General features: G+C 41.4%; 1 protein-coding gene across 1 annotated transcript; it reads right to left on the bottom strand.

Annotated features, from left to right (window-relative positions):
• Positions 1-775: 775 nt before the first annotated feature.
• LOC106609724 (tetraspanin-9-like) lies at positions 776-11,950 on the bottom strand. Its single transcript, XM_045722421.1, has 9 exons — positions 11,432-11,950; positions 11,146-11,202; positions 10,928-11,047; positions 10,583-10,657; positions 10,173-10,268; positions 9,265-9,396; positions 7,774-7,815; positions 1,336-1,419; positions 776-1,150 (listed from the first exon to the last, which is right to left on the bottom strand). The coding sequence occupies exons 1-9, from the start codon at positions 11,489-11,491 to the stop codon at positions 1,046-1,048; spliced, it is 771 nt and encodes a 256-aa protein (XP_045578377.1). The 5' UTR covers positions 11,492-11,950; the 3' UTR covers positions 776-1,045.
• Between the last annotated feature and the right edge of the window lie 788 nt (positions 11,951-12,738).

Raw genomic sequence — 12,738 nt, 5'->3', positions numbered from 1 at the left:
ATTTGTGCCTATTTGAGGAGGTATTTGTGCCTCTGTAACTTTCTCACTCATCGTTACTCACGATTCATTCAGGATTATTCATTAAAACATATTCTCTTTACAATAACAGTGACTCCAAAATGACAGAATACATTATTGTGTCACTGTCCCAATACTTTAGGAGTTCACTATAGCGGATGTTAGTAAATGCAGTCTACAGTGCTGCTTGCATGGAAGTTTAGTCTCTAGACGTTTGGTTTCTGGACGGACGACACTTTACTGTGGAAATACAATCTAGCAATTTATCTGTGTACAATAAGACATGATTTACAATGTAAACAATAAAGCTCATCTCAGAAAGCTGATTACAAGCCATATTGACAGAAGACAGAAGAGGGAATGATATTGTCAGTGTGGGGCTAGAGCAGAGCTTCCTTATTACGTTGGCTTGCTTCCCAAACGGCACCCTATTCCCTATGTAGTGCACTATTTGTGACCAGAGGCTTATGGGGTAGTAGAGAAGAGGGTACCATTTGGGACACAGCCATTAATTGTTTTTGTCAGTGCGTCTAGAGCAGAACTTCCCTATTACAGTGCTTCATAATGTCTCACTCTAAAGGTCATACTAAGGTCATCCTAAGGACACTTCTTACTCTTCTAGCCTGAATTTAAAGGTAAAAAAAGGCATGACTCTCGTTCTCAGTTAAAAGCTTGATACGTTACTAATCTATTTTCAGTTAAAATCATGACGTTTTGTCCGTTTTAATGGACCATCAGAATGACCAGAAAAGCCATGGACAGACGAAACTTTATTATGATAAAAAAGAAAAGGTTATACACAAATGAAATGAACGGTGAGCAGTGAGTTGGGCCTTTTCATTCCGAACGCTCATATTCTTTTTTTTGGTTGCACCTCGTCTCACGTTGTTCGAGCACCTTCTACTCCTCGCCTCTTGCCAGGATGCCAAAACTGAAACTCTGACCTCATCCCTGGTTATGGGTGTAAGGTCGTCGGTTAAACTCCCACAACTCCCACAACTCCCTCCACATGGCGAATTGCCTGGAATTAAGGTGTGAAACGATATCCATCGTCTATAGTCTCAGGAACTTCAGTAGACTGCACCTTCTTGATCTGACGAATCATCATGCCGGATAACACTAGCCCAATCAACTGTGGGAAGGATGTTACAAAATTAAATTACCCATAACACAGTATGGCTGGAATTCAATCAAACATGGGAGGGACGGGTAAATCAGGGATAAACAACAAAAAAATTACAAAGGAGTTAAATTGAGTTTGGTTGAATATTTGTTATGTATAATGTATTAGAAAAATTATTATAAATAATTCCATACAGAATAAACACCAAATCCCAAGAAGAATCCAAGTCCGGTCTTAAAAGCAGAGTCGAAGTTCTTCAAGATGAGAGGACCACAGGGCTGAGAGGAGAGACACATCCATTGATATTTACATTCATTGGTCCATTAGATATACAGTAAAAGGAGGACTCTAGTCTAGAAGGATATCACTTTGTTTTGGTATAGACATTGCCACATTGCTTCCACCATTTAAAAGTAGTCAACTGGGTGGGGATTTCTATGGGTCGAGAGTGATTTGCCAGTGATCAGAGAGCGTTGCTTTCATCAAATTGGGTTGCCTGTGGTTTGTAAAACAAAGACTAAGGTAATATCCAGGAGCCAAGACCAAGATGTATACCAGGACATTGGTCCTAAGACCCAGACCCAGTGAGTTGAGACCATGACAAGTTAAAGACTGAATTTATGTGGTCTTGATGGTCGCAAGACCAAGATCACTAGATCAAGAGTTCATGGGCCTTTTCTTCAATTGTAAGAAACTCAAGTAGAGTAAACTTGTGTACAGTACTGTACAGTACAGTACAGTACGGTAGAGTACAGTACAGTACAGTACAGTAGAGTATACTACGGTAGAGTAGGGTACAGTAGAGTACAGTACAGTAGAGTACAGTACGGTAGAGTACAGTACAGTAGAGTATACTACGGTAGAGTAGGGTACAGTAGAGTACAGTACAGTAGAGTACAGTAGAGTATATTACGGTAGAGTAGGGTACAGTAGAGTACAGTACAGTAGAGTACAGTATGGTAGAGTATAGTACAGTAGAGTATACTACGGTAGAGTAGGGTACAGTAGAGTACAGTAGAGTATACTACAGTAGAGTAAGGTACAGTAGAGTACAGTACAGTAGAGTACAGTACGGTAGAGTAGAGTACAGTAGAGTATACTACAGTAGAGTAGTGTACAGTATAGTACAGTACAGTAGAGTACAGTACGGTAGAGTAGAGTACAGTAGAGTACAGTAGAGTATACTACGGTAGAGAAGGGTACAGTAGAGTACAGTACAGTACAGTACAGTAGAGTACAGTACAGTAGAGTACAGCACAGTAGAGTAGAGTACAGTACGGTAGAGTAGAGTACAGTACAGTACAGTAGAGTATACTACGGTAGAGTAGGGTACAGTAGAGTACAGTACAGTACAGTAGAGTAGAGTATAATACGGTAGAGTAGGGTACAGTAGAGCACAGTACAGTACAGTACAGTAGAGTATACTACGGTAGGGTGCAGTAGAGTACAGTACAGTAGAGTACGGTAGAGTACAGTACAGTACCGTACAGTAGAGTATACTACAGTAGAGTAGGGTACAGTAGAGTACAGTACAGTACAGTACGGTAGAGTAGAGTACAGTAGAGTAGGGTACAGTAGAGCACAGTACAGTACAGTACGGTAGAGTAGAGTAGAGTAGGGTACAGTAGAGCACAGTACAGTACAGTACAGTAGAGTATACTACGGTAGGGTGCAGTAGAGTACAGTACAGTAGAGTACGGTAGAGTACAGTACAGTACAGTACAGTACAGTAGAGTATACTACGGTAGAGTAGGGTACAGTAGAGTACAGTAGAGTAGGGTACAATAGAGCACAGTAGAGTAGGGTACAATAGAGCAGAATACAGTAAATTAGGGTGGATTACAGTACAGTTTAGGGTACAGTAGAGTAGGGTAGAGTAAATTATGGTATAGTATACTAGGGTACACTACAGTAGAGTATGGTAAAGTAGATTAGGGTACAGTGACGTAGAGTACATTAGAGTAGGGTACAGTACAGTAGGGTACAATAGAGTAGGGTTAATAGAGTAGGGTACAGTAAATTAGGGTAGAGCAGAGCACATTAGAGTAGTGATGCCGTACAGTAGAGTATGATACAGTAGGGTGCAGTAGAGTAGGGTTCATTAGAGTAGGGTAGAGTAGAGCATGGTATGGTAGAGTAGGGTTATGGTACAGTAGAGTAGGGTGCAGTAAAGTAGGGTACAGTACAGTAGAGTAGGGTACAGTAGTGTACAGTAAATTAGGGTGCAGTACAGTAGAGTAGGGTACAGTACTGTATGGATCAGTAGGGTACAGTAGAGTAGGGTACAGTAGAGTAGGATTGAGTGGGGTACAGCAGAGTAGGGACCAGTAAGGTACAGTATATTGTGTTACAGTATTGTACAATAGAGTAGGGTTCAGTAGAGTACAGTGGAGTAGGGTACAGTGGAGTAGGGTACAGTGGAGTAGGGTACAGTGGAGTAGGGTACAGTAGAGTAGGGATAAATCTGCATTGTTTGCTTTTTGGGGTTTTTGACTTTGTTTCTGTATAAGCACTTTGTGACATCTGCTGATGTAAAAAACGTTATAAATAAACTGTGTTCATTGATAGGGTAAAGTAGAAACAGTAGAGTAGGGTACAGTAGAGTAGGGTAGGGTACAGTAGAGTACAGTAGAGTAGGGTACAGTAAAGTACAGTAGGGTAGGGTACAGTAAAGTAGGGTACAGAGGATTACAGTAGAGAAAGGTAGGGTAGAGTAGGGTACAGTAGAGTAGGGTACAGTAGGGTAGAGTACAGTAGAGTAGGGTACAGTAGAGTACAGTAGAGTAGGGTACAGTAGAGTAGGGTAGGGTACAATAGAGTACAGTAGAGCAGGGTACAGTAGAGTACAGTAGAGTAGGGTAGGGTATGGGTACAGTAAAGTAGGGCGCAGTAGAGTAGGGTGCAGTAGAGTAGGGTATGGCGGGGTAGGGTGCAGTAGAGTAGAGTAGAGTAGGGTAGAGTAGAGTAGGGTAGAGTAGAGTAGAGTAGGGTGGGTTACAGTAGCGTAGGGTAGAGTAGGATACAGTATAGTAGGGTAGGGTTGAGTAGGATACAGTATAGTAGGGTAGGGTTGAGTAGGGTTGGGTAGCGTGAGAGTAGGATACAGTATAGTAGGGTAGGGTAGAGTAGAGTAGAGTAGGGTGGGTTACAGTAGCGTAGGGTAGAGTACAGTAGAGTACAGTAGTGTAGGGTAGAGTAAAGTAGAGTAGCGTAGTGTACAGTAGAATAGAGTAGAGTAGAGTAGCGTGAGTGTACAGTAGAGCAGGGTACAGTAGAGTAGAGTAGCGTAGTGTACAGTAGAGTAGAGTAGAGTAGGGTACAGTAGAGTACAGTAGGGTAGAGTAAAGTAGAGTAGAGTATAGTAGGGTAGGGTACAATAGAGTAGAGTGGGGTAGAGTAGAGTAGAGTAGGGTAGGGTAGGGTATAGTAGGGTCCAGTAGAGTAGAGTAGGGTACAGTAGAGTAGGGTAGAGTAGAGTAGATTAGAGTAGTGTAGGGTAAGGTAGGGTGGGTGGGGTAGGGTGCAGTAGAGTAGAGTAGAGTAGAGTAGAGTAGAGTAGGGTACAATAGAGTAGAGTGGGTTAGAGTAGAGTAGGGTAGGGTAGAGTCCAGTAGAGTAGAGTAGAGTAGGGTACAGTAGAGTAGAGTAGAGTAGAGTAGGGTAGGGTAGGGTAGGGTAGGGTGGGGTAGGGTGCAGTAGAGTAGAGTAGAGTAGAGTAGAGTAGAGTAGAGTAGAGTAGGGTAGGGTAGGGTAGGGTGGGGTAGGGTGCAGTAGAGTAGAGTAGGGTAGGGTAGGGTGGGGTAGGGTAGGGTGGGGTAGGGTACAGGTAGAGTAGAGTAGAGTAGAGTAGAGTAGAGTAGAGTAGGGTAGGGTACAGTAGCGTAGGGTAGAGTACAGTAGGGTAGAGCACAGTAGAGTAGGGTAGGGTAGGGTTCAGTAGAGTAGCGTAGGGTATAGTAGAGTAGGGTAGGGTATGGTAGAGTAGAGTAGGGTAGGGTAGGTAGGGTAGGAAACAGTGATGAGGGTAGGGTACAGTAGAGTAGAGTAGAGTAGAGTAGAGTAGAGTAGAGTAGAGTAGAGTAGAGTAGAGTAGGGTACAGTAGAGTAGGGTTGAGTCAGGTAGGGTTAGGTTGAGTAAGGTGGGGTAGGGTAGGTTGGGGTAGGGCACAGTAGGGTATAGTAGGGTGGGGTAGGGTAGAGTAGATTAGGGAAGGATACAGTAGGGTAGGGGAAAAGTAGAGTAGGGAAGGGTACAGTAGGGAAGGGTACAGTAAAGTAGGGTCCAGTAAAGTAGCGTACAATAGAGTAGAGTAGGGTTCAGTAAAGTAGGGTACAGTAAAGTAAGGTCGGTAAAGTAGGGTACAGTAAAGTAGGGTTAGGTAGACTACAGTAAAGTAGGGTGCAGTAGGGTAGGGTACAGTAAAGTACAGTAAAGTAAGGCTAATTAGGGTAGGGTACAGTAGTGTAGGGTACAGTAGAGTACAGTAAAGTAGGGCACAGTAGGGTAGGGGTGCAGTAAAATAAGATACAGCAGTGTAGGATGCAGTAGAGTACAGTAAAGTCGGGTAGATTAGAGTGGGGTAGAGTGGAATAGGGTACAGTAGGTTAGGGTACAGTAGGTTAGGGTTCAGTAGAGTAGGGTGTAGTAAAGTAGGGTAGGGTAGGGTAGAGTAGAGTAGGGTACAGTAGAGTAGAGTACAGTAGAGTAGGGTGCAGTAGAGTAGGGTACAGTAGAGTACGGTTTAGTAGGGTAGGATTCAGTAGAGTACAGTAAAGTAGGGAACAGTAGGGTAGGGTACAGTAGAGTACAGTAAAGTAGGGTAGAGTAAAGTAGGGTGGGGTAAAGTAGGGTGCAGTAGAGTAGGGTGGGGTAAAGTAGGGTGCAGTAAAGTAGGGTGGGGTAAAGTAGGGTGCAGTAGAGTAGGGTGGGGTAAAGTCGGGTGCAGTAGAGTAGGGTACAGTAGAGAAGGATATGGTGGGGTAGGGTCCAGTAGAGTAGGGTATAGTAGAGTAGGATATGGTGGGGTAGGGTTCAGTAGATTAGCGTACAGTGGAGTAGGGTACAGTGGTGTAGGGTTCAGTAGAGAATGATTCCTCAAAATGTACCGTATTTTATAATTAATATACAGTACATTCGGAAAGTATTCAGAGAAAAAATTGATAACATTTTTTCTCATCAATCTACACACATTACCCCATAACAACAATGCAAAAAAAAGTTTTTAGAAATGTTAGCAAATTTATATAAAAAAATAAACCCAGAAATATCACTTTTACATAAGTATTCAGACCCTTTACTGAAGACTTTATTGAAGAACCTTTGGCAGCGATTACAACCTTGAGTCTTCTTGGGTAAGACTTGGCACACCTGTATTTGGGGAGATCCTCTCATTGTTCTCTGAAGATCCTCTCAAGCTCTGTCAGGTTGGATGGGAAGCGTTGCTGCACAGCTATTTTCAGGTTTCTCCAGAGATGTTCAATCAGGTTCAATTCCAATCTCTGGCTGGGCCACTCAAGGACATTCAGAGACTTGTCCCAAAGCCCCTCCTGCGTTGTCTTGACTGTGTGCTTAGGGCCGTTGTCCTGTGTGCTTAGGGCCGTTGTCCCGTTGTCCTTAGGCGCTCAGTCTGAGGTCCTGAGCGCCCTGGAGCAGGTTTTCATCAAGGATCTAGCTGTACTTTGCTCCATTCATCTTTCTCTCGATCCTGACTAATCTCTCAGTCCCTACCTCTGAAAAACATCCCCACAGCATGATGCTATCACCACCATGCTTCACCGTAGGGATGGTGCCAGATTTCATCAAGACGTGACACTTAGCATTCAGGTCAAACAGTTCAATCTTGGTTTCATCAGACCAGAGAATCTTGTTTCTCAAGGTTTGAGAATCCTTTAGGTGCCTTTTGGCAAACTCCAAGCCGGCTGTCATATGCCTTTTACTGAGGAGTGGCTTCCGTCTGGCCACTGTACCATAAAGGCCTGATTGGTGGAGTGCTGCAGAGATGGTTGTCCTCCTGGAAGTTTCCAAATCATTTCCAAATCATGTCCAATTAGGTGAAATGACCACAGGTGGACGCCAATCAAGTTGAAGAAACATCTCAAGGATAATCAATGGGCTTCCGAGTGGTGCAGCGGTCTAAGGCACTGCATCTCAGTGCTAAAAGTGTCACTACAGACCTTGGTTCGATTCCAGGCTGTATCACAACCGTCCGTGATTGGGAGACCCATAGGGCGGCGCACAATTGGTCCAGCGTCATACTGGTTTGAGTTTGGCCGTGGGAGGCCGTCATTGTAAATCAGAATTTGTTCTTAACTGACTTGCCCAGTTAAATTTTAAAAAAGAAACAGGATGCAGCTGAGCTCAATATCAAGTCTCATAGCAAAGGATCTGAATACTTATGTAAATTAGGTATTTCTGTTGTTTTTATTTTTAATACATTTGCCAAAATTTCTACAAACCTGTTGTCACTTTGTCATTATGGGGTATTGTGTGTAGATTAACGAGTAAATTGTTTTATTTAAATCCATTTTAAAATAGGGCTTTAATGTAACATAATGTGGAAAAAGGGAAGGGTTCTGAATACTTTCCGATTGCGTTGCATAGTGTTGTTTTGGCTGACATAAAGAAGCATTACCTCTCTGTAGATCCACATCATTTCAGATTTGTCAGATCTTCCCTGAAGTAACAAAGAACGCAAGAAAAACGTTTAAAATAACATTATTGGATTGAAATTTCTTTGACATACAGTACCAGTCAATAGTTTGGAGACACCTACTCATTCAAGGGTTTATCTTTATTTTGACTATTTTCTACATTGTAGAATAACAGTGAAGACATCACAACTATGAAATAATACATATGGAATCACGTAGTAACCAAAAAAGTGTTAAACAAATCAAAATATATTTTGTATTAGAGATTCTTCAAAGTAGACACCCTTTGCCTTGATGACAGCTTTGCACACTCTTGGCATTCCCTTGACCAGCTTCATGAGGTAGTCCCCTGGAATGCATTTCAATGAACAGGTGTGCCTTGATAAAAGTTAATTTGTGGAATTGCTTTCCTTAATGCTTTTGGGCCAATCAGTCGTGTTGTGACAAGGTAGGGGTGGTATACAGAAGATAGCCCTATTTGGTAAAAGACCAGGTCCATATTATGTTAAGAATAGCTCAAATAAGCAAAGAGAAACGACAGTCCATCAATACTTTAAGACATGAAGGTCAGTCAACTTGGAAAATGTCAAGAAATTTCTTCAAGCGCAGTCGCAAAAACCATCAAGCGCTATGATGAAACTGGCTCTCATGAGGACCGCCACAGGAAAGGAAGACCCAGAGCTACCGCTGCTGCAGAGGATAAGTTCATTAGAGTTACCAGCCTCAGAAATTGCAGCCCAAATAAATGCTTCACAGAGTTCAAGTAACACATGTCAACATCAACTGTTCAGAGGAGACTATGTGAATCAGGCCTTCATTGTCGAATTGCTGCAAAGAAACCACTAAAAAGAAGAGATTTGCTTGGGCCAAGAAACATGCGCAATGGACATTAGACTGGTGGAAATCTGTCCTTTGGTCTGATGATTTCCAATTTGAGATTTTTGGTTCCAACCGCTGTGTCTTTGTGAGACGCAGAGTAGGTGAATGGATGAGATCTGCATGTATAGTTCCCAGCGTGAAGCATGGAGGAGGTGGTGTGATGGTTTGGGGGTGCTTTGCTGGTGACACTGTCAGTGATTTACTTAAAACTCAAGGCACACTTAACCAGCATGGCTACCACAGCATTCTGCAGCGATACGCCATCCCATCTGGTTTGCGCTTGTTTTTCACCGTAGTTTGATTTGTTGAACACTTTTTTGGTTTCTACATGATTCCATGTGTTATTTCATAGTTTGTATGTCTTCACAATGTAGAAAATAGTAAAAATAAAGAAAAACCCTTGAATGAGTAGGTGTGTCCAAACTTTTGACTGGTACTGTAAATTGTTTTTATTATATGTAACATTTTCTTCTTGTAATATTCCTCGTAATTGAATTAGTTGGTTGCCGGGAGTTATTCCTGCTCAAATCACATAGTTAGGATTAAAAACTCCTAGCCCCATTTAAAACAGCCGACGTGTTTTTTTTACTCACCCAGTTGCCGCCATCTTTAGTCGTTTGCACCTCCATACATTGGGACGGGTCTGACTTGAAACTAGAACATTTACAGGTCTCTGGAATCTTGCTATCCCAGTCTCTGTAACTCATTATTCCACAACACTTACCCTGCAACAGCAAACACAGTTGTCAGTGAACACGAGGTAAGAAACAGTGAACACGAGGTGAGAAACAGTGAACACAAGGTGAGAAACAGTGAACACAAGATGAACACGAGGTGAGAAACAGTGAACACAAGATGAACACGAGGTAAGAAATAGTGAACACAAGATGAGAAACAGTGAACACAAGGTGAGAAACAGTGAACACAAGGTGAGAAACAGTGAACACAAGGTGAGAAACAGTGAACACAAGATGAGAAACAGTGAACACAAGGTGAGAAAGAGTGAACACAAGGTGAGAAACAGTGAACACAAGGTGAGAAACAGTGAACACAAGGTGAGAAACAGTGAACACAAGGTGAGAAACAGTGAACACAAGATGAACACGAGGTAAGAAACAGTGAACACAAGGTGAGAAACAGTGAACACAAGGTGAGAAACAGTGAACACAAGGTGAGAAACAGTGAACACAAGGTGAGAAACAGTGAACACAAGGTGAGAAACAGTGAGAAATTTACATTGCTAGTCTTACAAATTGATCATGACACATTAAGACTTCTTTATGAATTGGGTTGCAAAATTCTGGTAACTTTAAAAAAATTCACAGGTTTTCCAGAAATCCTGTCTGACAGATTCCCAGATTACGAAGGGAATGAGCATGAAATCCAGAATGCAGAATCCAGGATTTATGGAAAACCTGTGAATTTAGGGAAAGTTATTCAAATTTTGCCACCTATTTATGAATATTAGTAATTGTGGACAATATGTAGACTTCCACAGTACTTGTACTTGTAGAGCCATGATAGTTTGTCGGTGCTCCGCATCAGCCATCATTTCTGATGTAATTGCAGGGAGGTTTTCTTTAATCAGTTGCATGGCCTTAAATAATGAGGAAAAAATACACATTTTGAGACGATTCATCAATTTAAGATGCTTTTATATTTAATTTAAAGTGTTAATTAAGCCACAAAGTAAATGTACAAAATATAAACTGTGAAATAATAATAAATAATAGCAATAGCTTGTGTCTACAGAACTTTCAAACCCGGCCGTATAACAGCTTAGTTTAAGATAAACAGTGTAAGTGATATATCGGCATAAAATCAATGCATTTTTTTAAAAGAATAATGCAACTATTGACAAATTATGATGTTAATTTCACAGGACTTTTAAATATCTAAAGAAAAGTTTACCTCAGGCATTGAACGAGCCATTTGAAATCCAACAATAAGAAAGAAGATTGTTCCAAAGCCTATTATTCCAAGGAACTGAAAATAAAACACACATTTTCGGCAAACAAACAATTAGTAAATCATACATAATGATACAGTTTTGTTTAATACATTTCTTTAAAATGTTATTATATATATTTTCTGCCACATTGAATTAAATAATGTTACCATGCAACCATATTATTGTCTCTTGCAGGAAAAGTTTGATTTTGTATTTGATTTATAGAAACACTATGGTTAATAAAGGTTAATAATGTGATGTTTTTGAACTGTTTTGTATTGTGTCAATGAGATTCAAGTATTTACCACTCGCAGTATCACAATGTTCTCTTTGTATGCACCATATGCTCCAAGTAAAGAGAGCAGCACAGAAACAACTGCAGTCGATATAATCCATGTCAAGCCAATTGACTCTCCTTGGTCATGCTGGAAAACATGATCACAAGCATTGTCACTGGGGGGTGAGTCAAAGACTTCAGTTTTACAGTTGTTGTTTGTGTTGTTAATTAGTTGGATCATTTCACCTCTGTATTATATGGTGCTGCGATCACTGCCAAAACCAATAGGACACACCCTGCAATCTAAAACACCATGAAAAACGGGTCACAATTTAGAATGCATCAATTAATACATCAAGAAAAGTTAGAAACATACACAATGAAAGTAGTCAAACAACAGAACTACTTTATAAAAAAAATACCAAATAAAGAGGTTAAAAGACACACAGGGAGAAAAATCTATGAATAAACCAACAGGTACACTTAATGAACAATAAAATGTATGAGGTTATCTCATGTTAATATTGCTTACCCCTGACAACATGTTGAATCCAAAGAACAGCTGTTTCAGACATCTGTTGACCTGTGCCATTGTGAACAGAATCAAAGAGCAAAACAAGCTGTTAAAATGATGCTGGGCACACAGAGTATCTACTTGCTTATCTAGCCCCTGTTCTCAAATCAGACTGTTTCAACGGCACACCCTGCTTTAATAATACCACCGCTTGTGAGGAGGGCGGTCTTTCATCTGTATATCTACGGTAAATGACGTTAAAACAGGCAGGGTTTCTGACAGGAACGTTCTGTGACGGCCGTTTACATGATGTTTAGCAGAGCAGGGCAGGATTTGGGCAAACTGCTTGTCAATGGGGAAAGTGACAAACTCGTCGTCCCTTGTTGGCACGTTTTCTCTAAATCGCAAAACATTAGCTATCTTCAAGACAGTTTCTGCAGTAGCTGAATAGATCTTCACTACATGACCATGAAAGTGACAAACTGACACATGTCCATATTTGTCATAAATAACTGCATGACAAAGGAAGTGCTGTACTGCACTGTATGCACTGAATGCGACGACATGGTTCTACGCAGCTAGCTTGGCAGCAATGGCATGCTAAACTAAGATGATCAGGCGTTTGTAGGGGAACCACCTCTTATATAAAGGTGAATGGAAACACGGATTTAGAAGCCAGCTAACTCTAACTGTAAATGGCCATATTGGCATTGCTGTCACTGGCAGGCGAGAACATTTTGGAACTCCCCAAAATGGCTGAATTTACTGAGTAGCGCCAAGTCTGAGAATTAGTTTATTACAGAGAAGGAAATAATTGTTAGTTAGGGAGCCAATAAACCAACTGAAACCGTTCATGTTTGAGCCTATCGTTGCCCCCAGATGAAATAGTTATTTCTAGTAGCAGTAACAACACAGCCATGCCGCCTGAAACAGCTCAGCTAGAGGGTTGGCGTAGCTAACACAAACTGGTAATGGCTAGAGTATGAGTGTGTGTTGTAGAGAGATTGTAGCGATACAGCACAAAATCCCAGCGGATGGTGGCTGTATAACTGTACATCCAGTCAGAGGCTCCTGTCAGACTAATCCTTATGAAGGACTTCCTGGCCGAAGAGGTTACTTGACCAGTCAACAGGCGATTTGCCAGCTAAATAATTGGTGAAATGTTGCTTGACTATAAATTGTTTAAAGTTAATATCAGTAGTGGGTAGGTGTTCAATATATTGTAATGAAACAGGCAGGGAGCAGGTCTCGAACCCTCGACCTTCTAGCCCGAAGTCCAGCGTGCTATCGACTGTGCCCCAAAACAAGCCCGAGCTGCAGGGTAG

This window comes from Salmo salar, chromosome ssa07 (genome assembly GCF_905237065.1).
Source record: "Salmo salar chromosome ssa07, Ssal_v3.1, whole genome shotgun sequence".
In the NCBI taxonomy this organism is placed as follows: domain Eukaryota; kingdom Metazoa; phylum Chordata; class Actinopteri; order Salmoniformes; family Salmonidae; genus Salmo; species Salmo salar.
This window is presented reverse-complemented; position numbering and strand designations above follow the sequence as displayed.

Bases quoted from the DNA above. Each gene is read 5' to 3' on its own strand.
- LOC106609724 (XM_045722421.1), bottom strand. From the start codon at position 11,491: ATGGCACAGGTCAACAGATGTCTGAAACAGCTGTTCTTTGGATTCAAC. The intron at 10,658-10,927 runs GTAAATACTTGA...TTTTATTTTCAG, and splicing joins ACATTGTGATACTGCGAGTG to TTCCTTGGAATAATAGGCTT. The intron at 1,151-1,335 runs GTATGGAATTAT...TCCTTCCCACAG, and splicing joins TGGGATTTGGTGTTTATTCT to TTGATTGGGCTAGTGTTATC.